The sequence below is a fragment of the Tripterygium wilfordii genome, chromosome 23 (assembly GCF_013401445.1).
Source record: "Tripterygium wilfordii isolate XIE 37 chromosome 23, ASM1340144v1, whole genome shotgun sequence".
Classification (NCBI taxonomy): Eukaryota; Viridiplantae; Streptophyta; class Magnoliopsida; order Celastrales; family Celastraceae; genus Tripterygium; species Tripterygium wilfordii.
Genome location: NC_052254.1, coordinates 11,534,009 through 11,549,736, shown reverse-complemented (window position 1 = coordinate 11,549,736; position 15,728 = coordinate 11,534,009). Strand labels below are relative to the sequence as shown.

At 34.8% G+C, this 15,728-nt stretch overlaps 1 protein-coding gene across 3 annotated transcripts; it reads left to right on the top strand.

The window, feature by feature from the left end:
* The first annotated feature begins 6,242 nt into the window (after positions 1–6,242).
* Positions 6,243–13,790, top strand: LOC119993505 (protein EMBRYONIC FLOWER 1). 3 transcript variants are annotated; one of them, XR_005466538.1, is made up of 8 exons: positions 6,243–6,549; positions 7,456–7,636; positions 8,321–8,745; positions 8,859–8,972; positions 9,088–10,514; positions 11,307–13,069; positions 13,197–13,313; positions 13,480–13,790. XR_005466538.1 is itself a non-coding variant. In XM_038840661.1 (7 exons), the coding sequence occupies exons 2-6, from the start codon at positions 7,476–7,478 to the stop codon at positions 13,044–13,046; spliced, it is 3,867 nt and encodes a 1,288-aa protein (XP_038696589.1). In that variant the 5' UTR covers positions 6,243–6,549; positions 7,456–7,475; the 3' UTR covers positions 13,047–13,069; positions 13,197–13,790. The 3 variants fall into 3 exon arrangements, 2 of the variants coding, with proteins under 2 accessions (XP_038696589.1, XP_038696590.1); XM_038840661.1 differs by having other exon boundaries at positions 13,197–13,790; XM_038840662.1 differs by having other exon boundaries at positions 6,243–6,665; positions 13,197–13,790.
* Positions 13,791–15,728: the final 1,938 nt, after the last annotated feature.

Genomic DNA, 15,728 nt, shown 5'->3' with positions numbered 1-15,728 from the left:
AGTTAAAGTATATTCCCACTCGAGCAATCTTTTTGTGGCCACATGTTGGATGTTGGTTTATTTGTCGTTAGGTGAGAAATTTCTGTGAGTATGGACATAATGGCCCGAGTTTAGGCTTATACTAAATGTCCAAATGACAAGCTTATTATATGGTTTCGTTCTGGATTACCAAAAAATTTCAAACTTTTCACTAGAATTTTATTTTTTAAATTGCAATTAAATGTGTTAAGTATTTCTTTTAAGAATGTATTAGCTTTTTAAATGTATTAGTTTTTTAAATTAAGTGTATTAAGTACTTGTGAAGCATGAATTATGATATCACGATGACTAAATTATATAGAATAAGTAATATTTTAGTTCTTATTCATGAGCTAAGATCTCCAAAAAAACGCAACAAACTCCTTTATTCTTTTAAAGATATAAGCTACCATTTATTCTCATACTATATATATATACATATCTATACATATGTGGCAATAATATATAAGAAAAATATAACCCATTTGCTCACAAAAATACTGTAAATTACTATAATTAGGTTATACGAATGCCCAATGCTATTGAATTAAACGAGCATATCATACAAGACACATTAGAGAGGGTGTGACAATTCAAATATGCAAAGTTTATCAATGAGAGGCGGCTCGATTGATTATCGGTTGAGTTAGGCATATGTGTGTCCAAAATTTGATTTCAATGAGAAACATATTTATATTGAAGCGTATATATATAAATTAGGCTTATAGTTCCTCAATATAAAAAAAAGAAGAAGTTGGCCGGTACGACGTCGTCATACATTATGTATCTATTGGAAAAACAATTACTGATCAGTCAACAATATTATTGAAGCTAATAATAAATGTACTTCTAACAATTGCCAGAATCCAAAAGAACAAATGGGTGACTCAGAATTAGGTACAATCATTAGTAGAAATCACAAAATTAGTACTAATTAACTGCTTTAATTATTCAACAACATAAACTCTCTTTTTTTAACCGAAAACAACACAATACAAGTTTTTTTTTGGATATTTGATATGAGTCTAAACTCAAATCGTCATAAGTTTTTCACCTGACGACATGATAAGTTGAATAAAAACTTAACGCATACCATGGGAATATTATTCCCGGCCAATGGGAATCGAAGAAGAAAAAAGAGGTTTTTTTTTTTACAACTTTCAACTGGTGTCACAAGTGAAATTCTTCTACGTACATGTGATATTTATAGATTAGAATCATAAATTAAAAATGATTGAATCTGTTGGGTCACTATCTTTGGCTGCATGCAAGTATAAAAATTGTTGGCCGGCTAGGATTGCATATATATATATGTATGAGAGAATTCTATAACATTTTGTGTGTGTTGTTAATTAAGGCACTCAATAAATCCAGAATATAATTAATTAATTAACATATACATTAATATGACTGGCTTAAAATTGACAAACTGTTTTTATATCCTTTTTGTTATACACATATATTATAGTTCTTGCAAATTAAATGGATATTTGGGATTAACTGATTAATTGATATTTGTAAGGATATTTTTTATTTGTTTTCCGTTTTGGAAAACGTCTTTTATTTTTTCTATTTTCTATTTTCAAGTGATTTAATGTTTTCTGTACTTTCAAGATGACAACTAAACTTATCTTCCGAATTATTTTATATATATATATATAAATTATAATAAAAAAGCACATGAAAAATAAGTATTAGTAGGCATACCCTTATCGTTGTCTTTCAGATAAAAAGACCGTTTTTTTGTTCGTGTTCAAGGCAACTTTATTGAGGAGAAGAGGAAATCAAGGGGGGGCCTAAACCCCAAACATAACCTAAGCCTTCTACAATACTGGCGCAACACCAAACTCATAGCCTAGTGATTTGTAAGGTTCGATTCGTTAATACCAACCACTTCCAGCTCAGAATTGCCTTAATAACCATTTCAATTAACTTCTTCATCCATCACTGCTAATATTGCAAATTTAGCATATACATACATACATACATACATATATATATATATATATATATATATATATATATGTATGTATGTATATGCAGGGCCAGCCCTGCCCTTTTGGTGGCCCTGGGCAAAAAATTATGTGGAGGCCCTTTATATTTAAAAAACATAAAATATAATACATGAAATTTTTGATGGTTGGAACCCAATTTTGGGAGGTTAGGTCATCATGTATTGAATTTCATTACATAAAATTTACAATCAGTCATTATAAAAATTGGAAAAAGAAATTTTTTTTATATATTTTGAAAATTACATGAAATCACATAAATATCTTAGACCTCACAACATTTTGAGAAGCAAAATCATCAATAGTAGCCAGTCACACTTATTCAACATACGTTTTTCGATGCATAAGATGGTCAATCCATTCAACTTCTCTTGTGACATAGTTGATCGCAAAAAGTTGTTCAACAATTTTAAGATTAAATAAAAATCCAAATATACATTCAAATGCTTCCAATTATCAAAATATACATCTCTATATATATATATAATATATATATTGGGGCCCCTCAGATTGGGGGCCCCGGGCAGTAGCCCAGGCCAGCCCATGCTCAGGGCTGGCCCTGTATATATGCGAACATGTGATCCAATAATAGAGTTACGTTGCAGTGGTGCAATCTATAGGTTATGGATAGTAGGGGTGGAGTCAGGCATTTACGTGAGGATGGGCAAAATCAAATGGGGTCCGGGAGTAGCACTCCCGGAAATTTTTTGGTGTTATTTATTAATCATGTATTCAAAAGTATGAAAAATAACACTAAATCATATAATAGCGATAAATAATAAGGCTATTTATTATAACCAATGTCATAACGTTTACTATATCTTGGTATCTTCTATGTAGAGAGAGAACTTACAGACTACCGCTTTATATTTGATCGACTGATTCTACGAGAGATTGAGAGAAGAGGGGAAAGGTGAAGGTTGGGCTAGGCTGGACTGAGCCAAGTATTTAGTGTGGGCAAAAATAAAAATTTTGGGTGGGTAAAAATGGACTAAAAACCTTAAAAAATAAATAAAACTATGACCCATTTTTTTTAGGGTGGACAATTGCCCATCCTTGACCCTAATTACCTCCGCCACTGATGGCTAGGTTCAATTCCTGAAAAGAATTTCTCCCCACTTAGTGTCAACGAATGTTGTTTACTATATATATATATATATGTTTAGAAATTAAAATATTAAATTCTATACATTTTTTAATAAATAATCATCCATCACTAAAGTATGTATGATCAAGTAGTCATGCTCAACAAACTTACGTACTCATAAAAAAGAGAGAAAATAATTAAAAAAGATTGTTGTGAAACGTGACTAACCAGCCATTGGCAGATCTGGGGGTTCAAGCCTTCTATATTTATATAGCTAAAACTACCTCTATAATTATATAGTTAAAAATAGTGAACTTTATTAGTGGGTTTTATTAATTGTGAGCTTTAATAACAACCTTTTATATTCTTGTTGATAGAGTTCGATAACTTAAAAGTTAAAACTAAAGCCCTTATAATAACTGTATAATATGTATGGTTATTATAAAAATTATAATTATTATTTAATATAATTTGATAGAGATTCATACAAGAGAACAAATATTGATTGATACACACTCATACATGATGATAGATGATTTCTATTTAATGAAAAATCATGTAGTACAACTTAAGTGATTTTTTTTATTATCTACTAATATTTTTATACTTTAATTTTTGATATGTAATTTAATGATTATTTGGATATTTACTTAATTTAATGACTATATAGATATTTACCTATTTTCAGTCAATTTTCAATAAATAACCATAAAAAAATTTTCAACCCTGTCCGTCTTTAGACCATCCTATAAATTTCTAACTCCATCACTAACCAAATCCGTCGTACTTTATTTTCTCGATCCGCGACTATAACCAGCTAGCTGGGTCTCCTCGATCGATTAGGATCCAATAATTAATTAACTAATTAAAGGTTTTTGAAATATCAACAATCAACAAGGATCCAATAATTAATTAACTAATTAAAGGTTTTTGAAATATCAACAATCAACAGATATTGTTTTGGTACTGCTGAATTTGCAGCTGCCAGATTTGCATTTGCCTATCCTATACCATACACGTACGGAATAGTATTTTCGCCAATAATTTCCCAGAAAATCGTCATGTTGACTTGACAAACAACAAAAAATAATTTCTCAGAAATCGTCATGTTTACTCGACAAACAACAAATCTGCTGAATTTGCGCTGCGGCAGATAATTTCCCAGAAAATCGTCATGTTGACTTGACAAACAAAGTGGAATTGTTTTTAGGATCTGGAAAAAAAAGTCAAAATGAGTTGAGAGAGAGAACAAAACTTCTCCATTAATGAAAGTGAATACAAAGACCTGCAATCACTGAAATTATTACTTTCACTGTTATTAATTCTACATATACATATATATATATTATATGTACTGTAAATTCCTTTGGGGGATCCGGGAGCATGCATGTTTTTCTGATAAGTCCTCCATATTCTCAATATTGCATGGTGTGCTAGAGTACGTGCGTACAAGCATTAATTAAATTTTGAGCAGACATAGCCTGACAACTTCAATATTTCAAAAGGTGAAGTTTTTGGGTCACCATAATTGGGTCTTTATGTATCATGACACAATATATGGAGGGTCCCGTATTGTTAAAAGAAAGCCCAATAATTTACGAAAATGATAAAGATCTCAACAGTTGATATTCATAATATTAAAGTGAATTCATGATCTCCACATAACATACATTAAATGTACAACTCAATAGTTGAGATAAATGAGAAACAAGTATTCAGATCCTTATCATAACCGGATGATTTATCTTCATGTATATATGTCCACACAATAGATCTAACTAGTTTTCTTAGGATTCTTATTTTTTTATGAGAAAAATAATCCAAAATTGATTAAGATATATATATATATATATATATATATATATTTGGATAAACTCAACCTTATAATTATAAGTAATAATAGTATATATTAAGCATACAAAATTAATTTTGGATGACAATATCATCTCTTGGGTTTTGGACCACCGCATAAGCAAATGACATGCACCTAAACATTTTTTTCGTAATTATAAAGCCACATATAATCATACATTTGTAGGTGTTACGTGTTTATTTTCAACTCCAATATCATCTCAAGTGTACGTACTATATAGGGTTTCATTGCATTTATAAGATTGAATATATGTGTGATGATTAATAGTTATTGTAGTCATGGAAAAAAAAACTCAATTATAATTAGAGTAGATCTATTAAAATCAACAATGAAAAGAAGCTTTTAATTAATTAATTTCTAAGTTCTTAACGATGACGTTCAAGAAACCATATAAATGTCTATTGTTATGAATCTAATTGTGCAATACTATAATCCCACATCGGTATGGTATAACTCACCTGAGTGATTTATAAGTAAAGCTCATATCATCTCATATTAATGACACATTTTATATATGGAAATAAGTACCATTAACAATTGTTCACGAAGAATAAAATATAAAATTTGAAGGGCTCGATTGTTTCATAATGAATTGATAAACTCAAAAGGTACAAATTATCGTTGTGTTTGAGCGGGGAATTTCAAACCAATAATATCAAATATCAATGCGAACATAAGCAACACATCACAATCATTCCTCTCCCCTCCCCTTTTTTTTTTTTTTTTTTTTTTCTCACCAAGGCTGCAGCAGATGGTAACCAATAAAAGTGATCAGTGTTGGTCCATTTCATCTAGAGAAACTGTTCAGGGTTTGATGGATCATGATGCATCCACCATGGCTATGTGAACCCAATTAGGCACCATGGTTAGGGTTATTAGATATTTTGTTATCAGAAAGAAATAGCCTAGCTAGGGTTTTTTTTTTTCTTGTTCCCAAATAATCTCACTCTATGACCACGTACGTGAAAGACACGCACCAATCACAAGCCATTTAGGTGCAAAGGCTCCTTTGATGCTCCATGACAAGACAAGGGACCATTAATTTATACTCCAAGACTGAGCGTGTGATTTACGCGTCCCTAACAGTAACCTTTCTTCACTCTCTAGGGTTTCCTTTAAGCCTCACACATAAATGGATTGTGATAAGAACCGCACCTCTTCGACACGTGGTGTGATCCGACTGGCTGCGGTTTCCCCGCACTCTCTCTCTCTCTAAATGGTAACTAAACTTGGGTGATGAGTTATGACATGGCGTGGGCGTATTAAAATCCTTCTTTCAAGGAGAAAAGATAAGGAACCCTCTCTCTCTCTCCTCTCTCACGCTCACTCACTCTCTCTCTCTCTAAAAGAATCGAAAACCTCGCGCTTCAAAATTTAGGGTTTTGCGAAACTTCGCACTCAAATTCTACTCAACCAGCTCTGAATCTCTGCTCACGGATCGTGTGTTTCACTTCGCGATCGATTTCTCTTTCAGTTGATATCATTTCCGTTACTCGCCGTGAAGAATCGGAAACAAATCGATGCCCGATCGTTGATTACGATCTTCAACTGTTGAAACGGTGCGTTTTTCACTCTATTTGCTCTTTTCCGATCTGGTTTGGCTGTGTGTGGTTCGGTTTGTGTTGATTCGTGTCAGCCTTAGCTGGGCTCGAGCTGGATTGTCGCAGATATTTAGGTCAGTGTATTGTGTTTGGTACGTCAAGTTTAGTCGGTACTTTGTATTTTGCTTTCTGAGTTGTTTGCGACGACTGAATCTGAATCATTTTATGAAATTTTATGCGGTATTTTGGTTTGTTTGTTTTGTGGGACGCGATATTTACTGTTCATGAGATGTGAATTTTCTTAGTTTTTAGACGCTGGGTTTTATGGTCGTTTTGTGGATTTTTTAAATGATTGTACTGTACCATTTGGAGTTTCTTAAAGATAGTTTGTGAGTGGGTTTGGTGTGTTTTAACATGATTAATGGAAATTAACATCACATTTCTTCTTGTGGAAAAGCTCTATATATTAAGGAAACCCTAAAGTGTTCTTATGGTTTTTTGGAGTTATTATGCAAATTAATTTCCAATTTTTTTTTAAAAAAATTGTGTATATTTTATGTAGATTGATATAGAAACTTATACATACTTTATGTTATTTCCATAGAACGCTAGGGTTTCTGTATATTCTCAATCCATTTGAGTACTATGAACTTGTAAGCCACAAATTGTTGTTTATTTTATGTGTAAATCCAGCTCTAACGAGGTTCTCAGTTTTTCTCCTATTCTAACCAGGAGCTCATAGATTTTCCTTACAATTTTCAGTATATACCCTAACATGGTTGTTTGCTTTAGTTCTTATGATGAACTTTATGAATTGGAGGTTTTTTCATTCACTAAATGTAATGTGTTGATTTTATTAGAAATATGTTGAAGATTTAGCATGTGGTATAATATTTTGATCGTGTGCAATTGAATATTCTATAGTTGCATGTTGTGGCATTAACATGGGGAGCAATGCTGTGGTTGAGGAGAATCGTCAGAGTGGCAACTGTAATATTGTCACACAGTCTGTGGGATCGTCCATTAAGATAGACTCTATATCTATAGATCTGGTCAGCTCTAATGATAAGGGTAATGCAGCAAAGTGTGAGCATTTTTCCATACGGTAAGCCATGATCTTTATCATTAGAGCATGTTAAGTACATCTAAGACTTATTCTACCTTTTTTCAGTGCAGCAAGCTATAATATATTATTGTATATGCTCATGCATTCATATGTATTTGTGTGCATGGGCTTGTGAGAGAGAGACTTTAATTCCTTGTCATGTAAAGAATGAATGTAAAAACTGCTCCTCCAAATAAAAAGAAATGACTTTGAACTTGTTCTTTTTTCTTTTGTCTTTATTATATAAATTGATTTTTTTCATGGCTGGTTGATATTCGTGCAATGCTTCCTTCCATTTTTTTTTTGTATATATATTGTCTTCTTTTCTACTTGTAAAAGATTTGTTACGTTCTAGAAAGTTGAGAATGGCTTTTGACATTGTAATTTTTGTGATAATGGAACCATTTACTGTTTGTTGAATAGTGAGATATTCTAACCACACTTTGAATTGATGTAACTTAGAGACAACTAGGACTGTCATGAAGGGGACTCAAATGGCAAGCTGCTGTGTTTCTTATCCTATAAATAAGGGATTGGTAGAAATTAGACAGTTGCATACTAAATAAATTGGATTCATCACTGGGAGAGTTACTTTTTCCTAGCACAATTCCTCTATGTTGTAATTGACTTCTGCGTTTGTTAGAAGTGCAAGCTACTAATTAATTCTTGATGTTCTGAATGCAGTGGCTATGTATCTGAAATTCGCCAAAAAGATTGGAGGAAGTGCTGGCCATTTTCTTCAGACGATAACCCTAATAAGTCTGTCGAGCAAACATGCATGCTTCCTCCTTTAGAAGTTTCAAAATTTAAATGGTGGCATTGCCAGCACTGTCTGCTGGAGTTTGGTGCTAAAGATGCTGCAGATAATTATGGAACTCGCAATGATCATGGTACCTCTAGATTGAAATCTAATACTGTTTGCTCCCATGGAATGTCTCTTGGTGATGTCTCAATGCTGCCATCAGAGTTTCAGGAAGCTCTGAAGGTAGACATTTTTGAGGGAAAAAAATTTGATGTTAATTCTCCTAAGTTGAGTACAGACTGCCAACTTTCATCATGTAGGGATAAGAAAGAAAATGAAACTGAAGTTGTAAAATGTCCCAACATAGGTATGTTAAGACTCATGTTCAATGTTTATCCAAAAAAAAGGCCAAACAGAAGCTCATGCTCAGTTCCATTTCATTTACTTTAATGATTTGGTTTAATTTCACATCTTTTTCAGGGCATGAGATTGACTTAGAAGTTGAAGTGAGCCGGGAGATTCCTCCATCAAGTTATATTGCAACAGAAGATGTTTCCAACTTGATGCAGGAAAGACATAATCCTGACGTGACAGGTAAGTAGATGAAGAATTCCATGCATCCAAGTGACACTAATTTGCTTTTTTATTAATATGGGAGTGGAAACAATGTTTGTGCTGATATAATTAGCGCTTATAATTTCTGCAACAGTGGCTTTCCCTGCACAATGTAATGGCTCAGGAGATTTTTGTGAGCCTGGATGTGGACAGGTTGAGCATGCTGATAGAAATCTCAATTGCATTGCCAGCATTAATATTGCTGAAACTTCTACCAAAGGACAAGAAACTTCTGCAGATAACCAACTTACTGAGTTAATGACTGCTTGTGGAATAGCTGAGGAGTTTGACGAGACACTTAATGCAAACAAGCGACATGCAACCAGACATCCTTCTGTCGAATCAGAAGACTGTGATTGCACGTCATATGAAAGTGCTGAAATCCCGGTTGGAAATGACCTTCGGGATAGTCATCATGACAAGGCAATCAACTTGCATCGTAGAAAAACTAGGAAGGTCCGTTTGCTGACAGAATTGTTGTGTGAAAAGGGAGATGCAGACGGCAATCATTTCGGAAAAGAAGAGTCTTCATCAAATTCCATTTTTGATGCGTCTGCTGATGCAGATACACTTTCTGCTCCCCAAGGGATGGTAGCTATCCAAGGCAATGTTCCGAGTATGGGTCCAAATAGGAAAAGAAAGTTGTCCCGTGATGAAGAATGGAGATCCATGGGTACAAGCGTTCCAGATAACATAGATAAAAGAGTTGGGGTCTTAAAAGGGGACGTGGAGACAACAAATGCAATTGCTGGCCCTGTATTAGAAAAAGATTTATCTGCCGGAATGGGTTTACAAACTGGTATGAAGAGTGATCTTTCCAAAAATAGAAAAGGTAAAAGTCCTATTATAGGTAAGAGGAAAAATGAAAGGATCCATATTCTTGATGAATGCCAGCCCTTAGGACCATCCCAAATGGAAGTACCAAGAAAAAATCAAGATGAGACTGTTGTTGGTTACGAGGGTGATGCTGATGATGATATTTCCTTCAAATTAGTGCATGGTGCATTTGGAGGCAGGGAGATGGATCTCTTTCCATTGCCTGATCAAAGAGCAAAGAGGAAGTCTACTTCATGTAAAAAAAACAGTAAGGTGCATCAATCTGACGATCGGAAGGCTTCTTTAATGCCTTGGACCACTTGGATGGCCAAAGAAGGTTCAAGTACGAGAAAGGATGTGCAAAGCATGCCAACTGTGATATCATGTGTTCCATTTCAATCAGCACAACTTGCTGCCACTGACAGAGGATTGGATCTTTCTCTCAGTAGCTGCTTGGCTGTAGAAAGAAGTAACGGAAGTTTTGCTCCTCAAGCTGAAGGTGGAAAAACTTCCTTTCTGCCTTGGCAAAAGGCCATTTCTGAAGATCAGGCTTTGATGTCTAAACGTGCATCAGGTGGACGAAGCAAAGGACCTCATTTGGGTTTCAGTAGCAAAAGAACTTCCTATGGAGCACCTTTCTTTGACGAGAAGCATAGCCACCCCTCTCTAGTTGAAAGCAGTGACCTATCTCTGTTGCAGAAGAAGGTAGAAGATTTTTTATTCTTACTGCCTCCGCTGGATGTCTATATTTTGTGTGACATGTTTTACATGGTTGCATTTTATATGCGTGTAAGCCTGTGAGGAGTACGGATATACTTTTTGCTGCTGTTTTTAATATATTGTTTATTACTTTTTTTACTTGACTATTGGCTTACTTTAAATATGTTTCAACTGATATAGAATATTAGACCAAAAAAAAAAGATATAGAATATTAGTACCAGATCTGGTTTTCTGGATGTCATTATTATTTTCTGCTTCTTTTCATTGATCTCTGGTGTAGGTGGTGCAGACTAGTGTGATATGAAGGGAAAATGTACATTTGCTAATTGATGAGAATTAAAATGTTCTCTCTTGGGTGCTTTTGTTTGGGGGGGGGGGGACCCCATTGTTAATCCTTCAAAGAGGCATGCGTGTGCGTGGGAAGAATATTAGTTTCAATTCATAAGCATGCTCTTATGAATAAAAGCAACATGTAGATCTTTCTTGAGAAACTTTAGAATACTGTTTATGTTTTTGTGTCGCGTCTCTATGCTTTGTGAGCTTGTATCACTTTATGAAGACTTGTCTAGTCAGCATTATTATTCATGATACTTGATAAAACATATCTATATACCACTGTTGATTGGCTTGTAATGAAATAAATTATGCATACAAAGGATGCATATGTGTTGAATGTTGATTTTCTCTTAGTTTCTTTGTACCAACATCTTCATGGTATTGGCAATGAAGTTGTTAAGCAAGCCATAATGCGGATAATAGTTTTGTCTTTATTGCAGGATTTTTGTAATACAAGCAACGGTAAGAAAAATATCAAAGTTCATGAACATCCGCTCTTTACAAAAAAAGATATGGATCGAGCCGATAACGAATCAGAACAGGTTGCTATGGATGACGTACCCATGGAAATAGTTGAACTCATGGCAAAGAATCAGTATGAAAGGTGTCTCCCTGATGCTGACAATGATAAAATCCCTTTAGACATGACCAACTTAACAAGAAACTTGCAGACAAGGAATTTCAATAAACCTTGTAGCAATGGTGCATTTAGCTCATTCCAGGAGGAAGCTGGTCCCAAACAAAAGCCTTATGCTAAAAATGGTAGAAATGGCGTGATTACGAGATGTGAAATTTTGGGATCTGCAAAACAGAAGTCAGCCGTGAGCCTTTGTAAGGAGGATACAAACCATTTCTCTAGGAGCCAAATAGGTCAAACTCAAAGACCGGTAGGGTTTCAGGCATTTCTTCAGCATCCGGAGGAGCAATCAGGTGGATTTCGATATTCAGCAGGCAGCTCTAGCGGGCAAAATGGTTCTGAAAATTGCAAATGGATTGGGGACATGGTTGGGAAGAGGCCCCCTAATGCTAGTTGTTGGCAGACCTTTGGACCATGTAACACAAGCCCAGGTGTTCCACGGCAGAACAAAGAAGGAGCTAATATTTGGCCTTATATTTTACCAAACAACAGCCCCTTCATATATAACGTTCCTCAAAAGCATGCTGTTACCAGTGCCGATAGAGATTTGCTTTCGCGTTGTCCTGGCACTCTACTTAATGGGAATCCTAATGGAGAGCATGATATGAGCTCTTTTAATCAGAATGCTGCCAGAGTTGGACAGCATAAGGAGAATTGTGGTTCCAAATCTATTGGCAGGACGCATGCAGAAAATCTATTTTCTCACAGACATGACAGGATGAAACTTCAACATAAGAAGATGGGGTCATTAGATATGTATACTAATGAAACCATACCAGCAATGCACTTACTCAGCCTCATGGATGCAGGCTTGCAGTCGAGTAAACCAATTAGCATGGATGTAAACCCAAAGTTCCTTAAGAAACCTCTGATGGCTCATGACAGCCAACCTGATTTTCCTGGGCTGGAGTCTGTTGTGAGATCCCCATCATATGATTATTATAGTAAAAATAAATTCCCAGAGAATTCTCATGAACCTTTTCCTACCTTTCCAATGGTTGGTGCATCTGCTTCTTTGTTTCAACATGATAGAAGTTCCAAGAAGGCCACTAATTTTCCAGACGAAGGCTCATGGAAGTCTCAAGAGAATAAGAAGAGAAAAACCTCTAATTCGTCTGCACATAATAAGGGCTGTGGACCACAAAATTCTTTGTCCACTGGAGGTGGTTTTGGCACTGGTTCTGGATCTGTTCCTGCTCGTTGTAAGCAGAAAATGTTCCTTGGCGCTTCAGATCATATTGTTTTTCCCACCCGATTTCATGGAATGCAAGGTTCAACAAATAGCATTTTAGAGGCCCCTAGTGCCACTGGTACTCTTCGACCTTTGAAAAGGAGTTCAGAGACTGAAATCTGCAGTATTAACAGAAACCCTGCTGATTTTAGCCTGCCAGAAGCAGGAAATCTTTATACAATTGGAGGGGAAGACCTAAAATTCAGAGCTGCAGTAACTCATCCAAATAGGACCGGGTTGGAGAAATTGAATGGCAGAAAGCGACAGCCAAAGATTCCTGGCATGAAACAGGCTGTGCAGCGTCGAGCTTGATTAGCCTTCCAATTTCAATGCTGGTAGCCCTTTATAACCTCAATCATCTTTTACTTTTTGTTTGAACTGACTATATGATTCGTCTTCAAAAAGACGATAAAAACCTATATCCTGGGAACCTCACTCATTGATTAATTTCTTTAATTTCAGCGGGTTGTGCCAACTACTGCGAAGGAGAATATGTTCAGAATACAACCCGAACCACGTACTTCAAGTTGTGCCGGTTCCATTCCCAAAACCATGCTAGGAAGACAACTTGCTTGTAAGGTCAGGCTTGTATACAGTTTCATACGCCTGGACCTTTCACTAGTAACTTTTTTTTTCGTGTGTACCATCAAATATGCATAATGTTGTTGTCATACCATGCATAAGAATAGCCTCAGTATTGCTGCTCAGTCGAAATGACTAATGTCACTTCCATGATTTGTCCTAGCCGCCATCCCCGACAGGTAAGTGGAAATACAGAACAAGGTATCAGTCAGCATAATACTTGAATTCAGTTATTTGGAGAACTTTCCAACGATGAATAATATTCACAGTTATTCCTGGATACCTCAAGTTGTAATTTATGTAGCCTTGTGAGCCAAGGGCAGAGAGACAGTGTTACCGAAGTTTGTGTTAGCTGAAATAAGTATACTTTGGTATTACTATGGCACAAACATGTGTAAAATATTAATTTTTAGTGTGTGGTTATATTTTTGTTAAGTGAATAATTATGTTTGAAAGAAACTTTTCGAATGAGTACTACTGTTCCATTGGATATGATCTGAAACACTAATTTTTATTTTTTGGGCTAAATCCAGTGCTTTTCATCCTTCCACTATACTTCTAATTTTATTTGAGGGGTGGTATTGATACCTTCACAATTGGTATTTTCACCCCCATGTCTCTCACATGAAAGGCAATTTTTTTGAGTTGCAATGTATACCAATAATTTATTGCATTAGTATTGGAACCCTCACAATTGGTATTTCCACACATCCATGTTTCTAACATGAAAGACACATTTTTTTTAGATGCGTGTGTACAGTATGAAAAATGAATAATTTATTGAATTATTGGTTTAGTCTTTTATTATACCAATAATTTGGAGTATGGTTGTGAGAGCCACTTTTGGCTTATTATAACAATATTTGGGTTCATCACTTTCATGTATTGACACCCTCTCCCTCTTTACGCATTCACTTTCGTTAGAATTATTGTGTGCATTTTCGTACACACAAAAGGAGCTCTGACACCCATACCCCAAATTATTGATATAATATGTAAGATGACAAATTAATAATTCAATAAATTATTGGTACACACGTATCTCAAAAAATTAGTCTTTCATGTCAGAGACATGGGAGTACAAATACCAATTGCGAAGGTGTCAATACCACCCTCGTTTTATTTTCGACCCAAAAATATTTTTCATCCTAATTTTGTCTCTCAACTATCATGAGATATTCCGTTCGTCCCTAAGTTAATTCCAATGACGGAAAAATCCGACGTCACATCCTACATGACATATTAGAAAAAATTCAATGTGACAACCTTTAACAAAATTGAAGTGTAATACTTTTCATCCTTCAACTGTTCATAGCATGTATGTTTTTTCCTCTTTTATCATAATACATCATAACATGAGAAAAACATCATGGAGATGTATGTTAATGCACTGCTATAACTTTTACCGATTTTATTATATATTTATTTATAGACATAATGTGATTATTATTTATTTATAGACATGTTAATGCACTGCTATAACTTTTAGAGATGTTTACATGTGATTAATATAAGTTATAATGCATTATGATATAATGACAAAATATACATTTTATAAATAGTAAGGGAAGAAAATTGTTTGTACTAGTTTGGGGACAAAATGTTCACTTTTCTCAAAAGTTGTATTTTTCCGATATATCATGTAGGGTGTCATATTGGAATTTTTCGAATTTGGAATCATGTGAAGAACGAAAAATGGAACCACATGATAGTCGAGGGATGAAATTAGACAGAAAAATAGCTTAAGAACGAAAATAAAATTGATCGTATAGTTCATATGTAGAGGAAACGTATCATTTAGCCCTAAAGTTTTCATGGGATTTGGACGGGTTTGATGATTAGGCTTCCTAAATTAAGCTGACCTATATCTATACATGACTACACAAAAAAAAACCTATACCTTAACAATGAGATTTGTATGCCAAACATATATGCCTAACATTATAACGTCCAACTCTCATGTCAAGCGAATTATTTTAGAGTCACTCCATGTAATTGTTGGTACGCGTATCGAACAAAAGAATTCATGTACTTAGATTTTATCATGTAAGACGGGATTCAATGCAACCGTATTTTGGATAGGTTCTTTGTTAAAAAAAATAAATACATATGCACGTCTCCAACATTAATGCTGATTAATGTGTCGATACCACAGGAGTTAAAAGGAAGAATATACAACTATAGATACGTGTCTGATAAGATGAGTAAATGTTTACACCGACACGGTAGAGACAAGATGGCAAAACCCTCCCTCATGTTGATTGAAATTTAACGTTGATGTGGGTAATTCTGCTATAGCTGTGATAGCTCGCGATTCAAAAGGAACAACTGTTATAACTCTGCCCAGGTGAAAGTTTTTATTAGCGTCGGGGTTTGCATAGGAGAGGCAATAACTTTGCAAAGTGCAAATTA